Consider the following 11,391-nt stretch of genomic DNA (forward strand, 5'->3'; position numbering starts at 1 on the left):
GGTCCTATCTCAGCAGACAATCATAAAACGGTTGCAAAACTGTTGAGTCTGCTGAACGCAGCCAATGTGAATCCAGCAAATGAGCGCGTTCAAAACGGACAACATCGCTAGTCTGTTCGCCGAGTGATTGAACGTGATTGGTTGGATCTATAAGTAACAACCAATGGCTGCGTTTAGCAGAGAAAACTAATCAGACTATGTTCGTATATTGGCTACGTTTACACCGTGCATTTAGGCCGCGGCCTAACAATAGACGTCCTTGTTTATCCTGTATATTAAACAAAGACACCTATCGTATAGATCGCGAACTAAGCGCACGGTGTAAACGTAGCCAATACTACCAGTTAATTGCCAGTACTGAAAATCTATAGTTCCCGTTACGTATATTATACTGTATTAACAACTAGCAGTAATATACAAACACGGCCTCAGTTAAAGCTTAGTGACTCTTTAATATGATTAGTTCCTATATTTACATCTAGCGAAGAACTAAAGGTAAGGGCACACAAAAAACTTAAGGCAGTAAGACGTAAGCAGTAAGGAAATCACTGGCTGCGTTCAGCAGACTCAACAGTTTTGCAACCGTTTTATGATTGTCTGCTGAGATAGGACCATTCTTCTAGATCTAAAAGTATGATCCAATCAGCGCGAAGGAAACTTCCAACAGTTGCAAAATAAACGTTCTGCTGAACGCAGCCAATATGTTGAATTGGCTACTGCTTATTTCTTACAGACTCTCTACTGTGATTGGTCAATTCACTTACTGCTTACGTTTTACTGCTTATGTTTTTTTGTGTATCATGACCCTAAAGCCCATGGCACATACAAAAACGTAAGGCCGTAATACGTAAGCAATAAAGAAATCGTAAGATTGGATTCGCTACTGGCCTTACGGTCTCTATCGTGATTGGCCAATTCGCTTACTGATTATGTCTTACGGCCTTACGTTTTTGTATGTGCCATGGGCTTAAGAACCAATCATATTACAGAATCACTAAACGCTAACTAATTTTGCTGTCACAGCGTGTTGCGTATAAAAAGTCAATTTTAACTGCTTGTTCATGCTGACACACTTTTTAACGTCAAATAGGTCACGTGATAAAAATTAGCTAACATCAAGCGTCAATTTTGATCAGATGACTTGCTTTGACGCTAAAAATGAGCGTCGAGAAAAAGTCATCGAAAAGTCATGAAAAAGTACCTTATTTAAACGAAGATTCCACATATTTTATACGTTAAAATTGCATATGTCGTATTATTTAAAATTTTGTGTAGCCTATTTTAATTATATACTATTGATCCGTATTTAAAATTCTCTTTTACGATATATATGTTAGAGCAAATTTAGTATATATAACGTTACGTATACTTTTTAATATACATATATTATATAAAATAAATAATATATTATGTAAAATATATAACATTTCAGCAAGAATTAATAATAATGGTTATAGAATCGATGTCTAAATAATTGATATCAACTTGGATATAACAATTCGATAAGTCACTACTAATTATTGGGATGATATACTTTTAATAACATAATTTCGTAACGAAAAATGAATTTTGCACAAAGTTTTTACACAAAAAGATGCGACTGTCACTGCAATTTCGTGATAAGACTTTAATTCTAATTCATCTATGCAATCTTTTATCGTGTCGCATTGGGAATCTACTTTACAAACACCGATTGTTAAAAAAAGATTTGCTTTCCTTGAAGATGCATTAAGTTATATCGCAACTTGAAATGTTCCGAAAACAAGATAAGTAATCCCTTTGTACATAACTGAAATTCTTCGTATCTTGATATGACTTATCGGAAATACTTCAACAATCCGTATATCAGATGCACGTGCGTTTTTGATAAAAATAAAAAAAGCTAGGGATTCCTAAAATATAAAAATTTATTAACTTTAATAATTTCATATCTACAAATATTACTTTATAAATTTATTTTCAAACTGTATTTTTATTTTCTATCTCTAAACAACAAAAAACAAGGCTTTTTGTAAAAATTTTTCGTAAGAATAATTATTTTGTATAAAATCATCGACAGTAAAATATTTCGTATTTTTCTATGCATGTTACAATATGCTAAAATAATGAAAGTGAGCATATATGTATACAAAATTAACGGATGTAACAACTGTGGCATAACGACGCCTTCGATGTGTCGATGATGTCACGCGACGTGTACGATCGCGCGACTGTTCACCTGTGAATCTCTCGATACCGTGGTCATTTTCATCGATATATTTTCGTACCTCCAGCAAACGCGACATATCTGACATGCGGAACGACATCATTTTATCACTCGCGAGGAAGAGGCGAGTCGATTGTAACGATTTTTGCCCATTTAATTGGTGCAATTCCGCAATATCCGGGATAACCTCAATCTTTCGACGCTCTCAAAGTAGAACGCTACCTCGCCGCGGCGCCACCGTCGTTACCGTCGCTGTTGTCACATTCCTCTCCTGTCGTCCATAGCCCCTATCCACAGTCTCGTATGGGCTGCCGACAGTATCAGTGAGAGAGGTTTTCGTCACCGATTTAACGTAAATATCACATTTACTGGAGGACTTCGAACCGATTCCGCCGTATGTTCCGCCGTGATCGTTGAACTCGCGCTTGCTCGCGCGGCTCGCCATCCACTGTCACTTTGCCGTTCGTTCTCGCCTCGTGCATATCCGTTTCCGCGATAACCAAAAAGCTCCGTCCTGCGGGCAGGCAGTTCTCGCTATAAATCGCGTGATAAATCCGTGCTTTATCGCGATACCCTCGCGATCGTTTACCGATCTCACATCCGGTGTTGATGGAAGATACTTGGAATCTTCGGCGTTCCCCGCAGCCTGTGCCGTTCACTATAAATCCTGTTGCTTGCGTTAGCTGATTGTTATATATAAATATATATATATTAATAAATAATTCGCATCCCATCTCGTTTTTGTATTTTGTGCTGTTTACGTCGGCGACTCCATTCATAAACTTTGCCGATGTGCGGCAGCTTCTGTGTTTCGTCGCTCTCAGTTGTTCCTAATAAATGATTCATTAATTGTTTATTTTACTATCAAATATCTTATTGTTGTTGTAAAATCTTGCCATATATTTATCCTACATGATTACATAAATTGTAAATATGTGATATATGCACTGCATGGAATATATATATATATATATGCGTTTAATATTGTAGTTTCTATTTTTATCACATTATTTAATATATTTTTAGCGAATTATTGTATAATAAGATAATTTGGTACATGTGAAGAATGTAACAAATTGGAAATGTAAATTCTAATTTTATTTTATTTTTTGATTATTTTCTATATTTTTTATACATGTAGATTTATATTTCTATATAGCATTCTTGTTGTGGTAATTAATTAAATACTGGTAGATTTAATTGTGCTGTCTCCATATACTTCCAAAATTTTTGTAGCTCTTAAGATATATAAATATAATAGCTATATATATATATATATCTTCATTTTATTTTTATTACAGATGATTGTTTAAACAAATAAAACAGCTCTAATTTTAGTCGTAATTGTTTCTTAAGAAATATAAGCACAATCAACGAAAGAAAGATGAAGGTTGTAGCATTGATCAGTGGTGGCAAAGATTCTTGCTTTAATATGATGCAGTGTGTAGCTGCTGGCCATGAGATCGTAGCTCTAGCTAATTTGTATCCTGTTGAAAAAGGTATTAAAACAAATAATGTATTATGTGGAACATTTAGCTATATATTGCTAATGGATACATAAATTTTAACTGCATTTAATTTATATATTTAATTTCATTTTTATATTATAAATATTATAATTTATAATTTATGCAGATGTAACATAGGGGTTAACGCACTGCTTCTAGATGATCTGGATTCATTTATGTTCCAAACGGTAGGACATCAAGGTGTTAAGTACATTGCTCAAGCTATAGGCTTGCCTATATATCGTTATCCAACGTTTGGTAAAGCAAACGTGCAAGAGAAATATTATTATCCTACAGAAAGTGATGAAGTTGAAGATCTTTTTAAGCTTTTGAGTACAGTAAAGGTAAATTAACTTTTATATTTTCTAAGCTATATACATGTGATATCAATCTTTGTATCAATTCCAATAATTATACATATTTTTTCAATACATATTTTTTCAGGAACGTGAAAATATAGAGGCTGTGTCAAGCGGTGCTATTCTTAGTGATTATCAACGAATTCGTGTGGAAAATGTGTAATTATTATTTATTTCTTCTATTTGAATCTGTAATATTATTAGTTGCTACTATTAATTTTTTTCGAATATATTTTTCGTATAGGTGCAATCGTTTAGGTCTTATTTCCTTGTCGTATTTATGGAGACGGGACCAGGATGAGCTGTTGAATGAAATGATACAGAGTTCTGTTAACGCAATATTGATTAAAGTTGCAGCTTTAGGCCTTGAAATAAAACATTTGGGTAAATCTATATGTGACATGCAACCTCATCTCATTAAGATAGTAAGTCAAATTGTTTCTTATTTAATTAAATATGATACAATGAGTGTTCGTTATTATATTTGTTAATGTATAATAAATTTTTATAATTTTGTCTATAATGTACAATGTATCCCCTAATTATTGACAAAGCATTCATGCAGGTAGAGCGGACTAAACTGATGACGCAAATTCGGTCACTTGCATTACACTACAGACCTGTTCTTTTTAGCTGAACTTTTACCAGTTCATCTTTCTTCCTTTTTTCTCCAGGAGGAAAAAAGAGGAAGAAAGATGAACTGGTGCAAAAGTTCAGTCAAAAAGAACAGACCTTGGATTAGTGCATACTAAAAGCTGCTATACACAAAATAACAAAGTTAATGTGAAAGCATATAAATATTTTAAATGCTTATATATATAATAATGATCATGTTACATATTTAGTAGAATGTAAATGTATTATTTCATTGACAAATTTGTTGAATGCCATTACATTTAGATACTTTATATAAAGCAACCTGTAATATGCATTAATACAGTGTAGTGTGAGTGACCGAATTCATCATGAATCAAAAAGTCCTATATCATTTTAAAACTTCCGCAATAGTTAACTAGATAATAATTTCTAAAGATTGCCAAATAAGTACGAAATACCAGCGCGTGGCGAGATAGCATCGCCTAACGCGGTAAGGTGTTATCTTTCGTGCTTTGCCAATATCGCTTATAGTAAACAACTCTTTGTGCGTTTAGCAATATACGAGGCTGGGTAGTCGTGTCTCGTCGCGTGCTTGTATTTGGCGGTAAGCCAGATGGATACGCGATCTTTATTAATCTTGTTGCGAAAATTGCAAAATGATACAGGACTTTCTGATCATTTTCGACTCAATTTAATCCTTTTTACCCGCACATAATTATATGATGCACATAATGAAATAAAACTGAAATATATAGCTTCATTTATTTTTAATAATCTATAAATTTGTATAGATCAATTTATTAACAAATTAGATTTTTTTTACAGAAAGAAAAATATGGAGTGAACATATGTGGAGAGGGAGGAGAATATGAAACTTTTACTTTAGATTGCCCCTTGTTTGCTAAAAGTATCGTAATGTAAGTATTACTTGTTTACATTTATGTATTATGCACTTCTGAATAACTATACTTCATTTTTTAATTTTTTTTAGCGATGAATATGAGAGCATTGTAAATTCGAGGGATGACGTAGCGCCTGTAGGATACCTCGGATTTACAAAGATACATTTAGAAGATAAGGACGTAAGTTTTTTGGATATCACGATTGATAATTGTAAGACACTGTCAAGTGTCATCAAAATGAAGACTTATTTTTTAGAATGGAGAATTGGCGAAGTTAAGTCTATCTGAGAGACTAAAAAATGTTTTGATAAAGTCGCCACAGGATTACATTGCTGAAATCATTGGTCCTGAGCTACATGATGGCTGTAATTTATCAGAAGATGAAAATGATGAGCATGCATGTGAAAGTAATAGTTTGAAGGCATCGAACTCAGGTAGAAAACTTTGGAAAAAATAGTGTTTGCTACCTGGAAAATCTGGAATCTTTTACCCTCAAAAACTATGGATTTTTATAAAATTTTATTAGAACTCAGAGAAATTTTTAAAATTTTACTTTTAAAGTTACATTCTATTTTTTTTTTAAACATTTCTTTGATAATCTTTTCCTGATAATGTAAAATGTTAACAATCAGCAATGAATATGGCATACACATCCGCGTACATTCACGTACATTCTTGTGTGTGTGTGTCTTGCGAGTTTTTATTAAAAAATCAAGGTGACGCACCATAGAAGACAATACTCAGCAGAATATAATAGCTCATTGATATTCCATTGTAGTATTGTGCTTTGCCTATAGTATCATATAGGTTTCACAGGTCCATAATTGTAGAAAATGATAGATACAGTCAAAACTGTATCTACTGGAATCCCTGGTCTTCTACTAGTTTTCAATATATTACTTTATTTGTATTGCTTGCATTCCAATTTGATTTCTTTATTTCAAAATTCCATTTAAAAATTCTCTAATCTTTTGGAATTTTGAGAAAAAAAACCTGGAAAATCCGGGAATTTTCAAAGAATTTTTTTTACAAGATTTCATCAAACATCATGAAAAAGAACAGAGAAAAATGCATATAAAATATATCAATATATATCTGTGTGAATATACAGGTCAGTTTCATCCTCCGAGCCCAATGGAGATTTTGTATGAAGATGAAGATTGCCTAGATGCTCCGGTCGTTAACAGAAATCAAACAGGATGGTTCTGGTTTGGAGGTATTATAGGGAAACATCCGGACATAACACCTGCTATAGAAGAGGCACTGGAAAAACTAAGCAGTAAAATTCACATCTTAATCGCATACTTTTCGGTTTAGTAATTATTCAAATTAACAATTATTTCTTATTCGAAATTTAATTGATAACATAAAAAAATCAATATTAATAAATCTTTTTTACATATAATATTTGTCTAATTGTAGCTCTGATACAAAATGAAAATTTGTGCCCCTCTGACATAGTCGCGATAACATTGTACATAAAAGATATGTCGAATTACAAGGCTATAAATGAAGTATACGTTTCCTGGTTGGGTAAGAGAAATCCGCCAGTTCGTGTATGTGTAGAATGTCCTTTGAACGTACATGTCGCACTTGATGCGATAGCATATAAGGAGAACCAAGAGAGTGGCGATAAATGGGCCTGTAAGCGACACACGATGCAGGTTCAAAGTATAAGCCACTGGGCACCCGCCAATATTGGCCCTTACTCTCAGGCTGTTCGTGTAAGTACGATTTCCAGATTCAGTCTTTGCATCGTAATATCTCACTCAGGATATATAGAGAAAAAATAAAAAACTTTTATTATGCAATTTAAACCTAAGCTATTGATAAAGCCTACTCAGAACTTGATCGGTTCATCCGTTATTGAGATCCGATAATCTCGCAACTCTCTGGTTCGCAAATCTGTAGTATATCAGTCTCGGGAATCATAGCATATATATATATAAATTAATAAAATGTATACTTGACACCTGAGGCTATCGTGTCTTCTGATTGATATGATAAATATATTTTTATAAGATATATTGACTACTTTTTTGTTAAGTATATATTTTTAAGGCAATTTATCTTAAAATATAAAAAATCCTTTTTAGTCTTATTATTTAGTTTTTTGTAATCTTTTAAATTAAAAAATTTAAGACAATCTGTTTTATAAAAAAATGTAATTTTTTGTACAGGTAGGTGATGTTATTTTAGTTGCTGGGCAAATACCTTTGGTGCCTGGCAATATGAATCTTCTAGATATGAACATTAAACGGCAGTGTCGTTTAACGTTGAGGCACATAGACCGCATTGTTAAGGCTATGGATGCGAAACTTCGAGATATAGTACAAGGTATCTGTTTCCTGACTCATTCTAGTTACATAGCAGATGCGAGGAAGGAGTGGGAAAGGAGGACTAGAAATGCTATTGTAGATTACATTGTTGTACCAAATTTACCACGTGGTGCTCAAGTTGAGTGGTGTGTTTGGGCTCATAGGGATAATAACCGATTTGAGTGTAAGTATTCAAAGCTTATCTGACAAGGAAGGTGTATTTGCTGTAAGTTGAGTAGAAAAATCTATTTTTTTCTTCAGTTTTTGTTTTTTTACAGCATAACTTACAGCAAATATATTTTTCTATTTTTTAATTCAAAAGTTAGTGAGGAGATGTATTGTTACATATATCTTATTACTTGTTGCAGACGAGGAAACAGGAAAATGTGTGGCTAATTTTAGGATAGCCATCAGGCGTAGGTGGAATTATGAAAATAATGTTTCGGCGATCGTATGTTATATGTCTACCGGTAAATTTCTTTTGATAAATTACTTATTCATAACACATCTTTCGAATTTCCTTTCATGAACATATTTTTTTCTCTATTTTAAATATATAAAATACTAAAATTTATAGTTTAAAAATAGTAAAAATCTTAAAAATAAAATACCATAATATAATATTTTGATAATAGTATAATTGTAGTAGAGTAGAATATAAAATGATAAATCTAAATCAATTATTAATATCAATTATTAATTTTTTACACTTAAACATCAATTTGTGTAAATATTTAAAAATATTTTTAACAAAAACTTTTTCTAAGTTTGATATTTTTATGGACAGGTTCATCCAATTCTACTGGTAATTTGACAACGGAGGCGAGTTTGCCATCCATGGAGCTGAATGCAAATGAATTGTCGGAGGCTTTCGATTATCTATTGTGTAAACTCAGGAAAGGCTCGCAAAGCGCAAATCCAACATGTATTTTGCGAATATTTTACAAAGTCGGCAGCTTTCTGGGCCCAAACTTCCTTTACAATGTCCTATCAAAGTTTTCTACACAGAATTTAGTGATTACCATTATACCGGCTATTCACTTACATAATTTCAGTACTTTATTATCTATATATGGTATTAGGCACGAGTAAATACTCAAAATGATTTTTTACACTGTCAATTATTCATCGGAATTGGAGCGCACATTTAGGATAAAAAAATTGATGCTTGAAAAATAGCACGTAAGTAAGAGAGTTGTTTTGACACGAGAAAAAGAAAAAAAATACGTTTAAAGTTTTTTGTTTCATTTTGTAGAATACTCATTTTATAGAATACTCACGGAGTGCAACTATAATTTGACTGATCATGAATTACAATTGAAATTGTGTGAATCTCTCTATTTTTTTCAAAACAGCAATTTTGCTTTATACGTCTTTTTACAGCTATTGCTTTAATTTTTCGGCCGTTCTGAATCCAATGCTGCTCGAAGGAGGATGAAGCGGCATTGCAACGGAATCATTAAGTTTTCTGTACGTGCGCAAATAATTCTTGATGTTATTTTGCTTTACTGACGGTCCGATAAATGTATTTGAGCACTCGCGTTTCATACGCGTTACATACGCGAGAGACACGGCTGTTGGTTCGACATTTACTGACGATGTAGTTACACCACTGTTTCTTCTAGCTACACTTTTATGTAGTTTTCTCGCAAGTCCCATTTTCCTACGAATATTGAAGATACATCCCGTATCTTTTTCAATATAAAAACAGTAACAAAAGTGCAGCTAAGAAGAAATAGACGCTATATTATCTTGTATATCGAGTACTACTAGTCAATGACGGGTCAAGTGCAATTCTGAGCTGTGAACCCGTCCCCGTTTAGCGCATAAGTGCTCTTTAACAACGCGACTACATAGTATAATAATACTCGTACGAATTGTACTGCTGATTACGCTATGAGATTTCGTTTTTCTTTTGCTCAAAGTATATGTTACTTTATGGCGTTGTAAATCATGTGCGGAATGTTAATTAACGTGTGTGATGTTTTTCTAAGCGACATTAAATCGTGCACAGCCATTTTAAACTAGCACTCGATATTTACTCGAATTCTAAACGAAAGGAAGGAAACGGATGATTGTTGCCGCGAGGAAGAAATTATGGGTTATCGCTGGGTGTCTCCGGTGCGATTTAATTTATGACTGGAACGTAGAGCATATGTGAAACATATATATGTATGTATATACATATACACATTCTTCACAAAGATGTTCTTCGCTGTCGCTAATGCTGCCGGTATCGCTAGATAATTGTATTACTGATTAATTGATTGTGTCACCGAAATTATGATGGAAGAAAATATACCACGACTAGAACGACATCGCAGTTTTAAAGAACCCGAGAAAAGAAAATGAAGTCGGCCAACTCGATAGAACATGCTATGCAGTAGTTTTGTATTTTTCGCGCGTATGCATTGTTTAGAAATATCTTGTACAGATTGCATTGCAATACAAACTCTAAGATTATTCTGACGTAATATTATATACGAGGTTGATGCAACGATATGCCAAAGTTTATATTTTGCAACTTGCTCATTTTTTAAACAGTCGCAATTACTATCGTTATTCTGTATGTGTACATAATGCAACATAATCTAACACTTATATAAATATATTATAATTGATTTTTGACAGCGAAAAAGAGAAAGAGCGCACTGTTCAAAATGTGGATACTTTGTAATGATAAGTATGTAAAAACACATGCAAAAGAAAGGATGTTTATTCACATCTGATTCCCACAACAGAACACTAATCCGAGGATTATGTCGTAAAAGAAAAATAAAGAGAATGATATATATTTTTAAGAAATAGCTATTTTTTTAGTTTCATATTTTATTTCTTTCCCTTCTGTTCTACATATATGTAGCGATCGACAGAAAAGACAATATTTTACAAAACTTATTAACGGTATACTGATATGGTTCTTTCTCTTCAGGAATATCCGAGTTGGTAATTTAGAAAGAAATGCAAGAGCATAAATTTATCCAATAATGATATTGTACTTTTTTCGAAAACGAAGAGAAAAATGCAGTCTTCTCTAATGATAGTAATATCTTGAATAGGCAAAGATGATATCGATGACCAAAAAAATGATTTAATTTTTAATGTAATATTTGTTTAAAATTTTGAAGAAAAATTGTATTAATATATATAATTTAGTAAAAATAGATATACGTATATACATTTATTCATATACATATACATATTTAAAAATTAAATTATATATATTCTACATTTGATTGATGGAAAATTGTTTTTATTATCACGATTATACATTAAACATAAAATTTTAGATTTTTACATAAATAATTTTATCTATACAGAAACATTTAGAAAATCGCTCGCTTTCGATTTCACAATGCTTATATGAACAATAATGTTCTTATTCTGCATTTATATTCTTGTAAGTGATAAGCCGACATAATTTTCGCAAATTAAATTTGTGAAATGTAAACGTGTAATAACGCCTTATCTTTCGGTTTATATTAAATAAATTCTTTTTAC

The 11,391-nt window shown here is 32.4% G+C and overlaps 1 protein-coding gene across 3 annotated transcripts; it reads left to right on the forward strand.

Annotated features, from left to right (window-relative positions):
* The first annotated feature begins 2,439 nt into the window (after nt 1–2,439).
* Nucleotides 2,440–10,679, forward strand: LOC108732111 (diphthine--ammonia ligase). Of its 3 annotated transcripts, XM_018462763.1 has the most exons (13): nt 2,440–2,558; nt 3,508–3,705; nt 3,874–4,058; nt 4,159–4,232; nt 4,318–4,498; nt 5,496–5,587; nt 5,662–5,752; nt 5,829–6,006; nt 6,684–6,851; nt 6,995–7,296; nt 7,753–8,074; nt 8,259–8,360; nt 8,678–8,982. In XM_018462763.1, exons 2-13 carry the CDS (start codon nt 3,591–3,593, stop codon nt 8,980–8,982), a joined length of 2,115 nt encoding a protein of 704 aa, XP_018318265.1. In that variant the 5' UTR covers nt 2,440–2,558; nt 3,508–3,590. The 3 variants fall into 3 exon arrangements, with proteins under 3 accessions (XP_018318265.1, XP_018318266.1, XP_018318267.1); XM_018462764.1 differs by lacking the exon at nt 2,440–2,558 and having other exon boundaries at nt 3,591–3,705; nt 8,678–10,679; XM_018462765.1 differs by lacking the exon at nt 2,440–2,558 and having other exon boundaries at nt 3,629–3,705; nt 3,842–4,058; nt 8,678–10,679.
* Nucleotides 10,680–11,391: the final 712 nt, after the last annotated feature.

The sequence above is a fragment of the Mycetomoellerius zeteki genome, unplaced genomic scaffold (genome assembly GCF_001594055.1).
Source record: "Mycetomoellerius zeteki isolate Tzet28-1 unplaced genomic scaffold, Tzet1.0 scaffold145, whole genome shotgun sequence".
NCBI lineage: Eukaryota > Metazoa > Arthropoda > Insecta > Hymenoptera > Formicidae > Mycetomoellerius > Mycetomoellerius zeteki.

Coding starts and splice junctions, on each gene's coding strand:
- LOC108732111 (XM_018462763.1), top strand. CDS start 3,591: ATGAAGGTTGTAGCATTGATCAGTGGTGGCAAAGATTCTTGCTTTAAT. Junction 4,233..4,317: donor CGAATTCGTGTGGAAAATGT/GTAATTATTATT, acceptor TTTTTCGTATAG/GTGCAATCGTTTAGGTCTTA. Junction 6,852..6,994: donor GGCACTGGAAAAACTAAGCA/GTAAAATTCACA, acceptor GTCTAATTGTAG/CTCTGATACAAAATGAAAAT.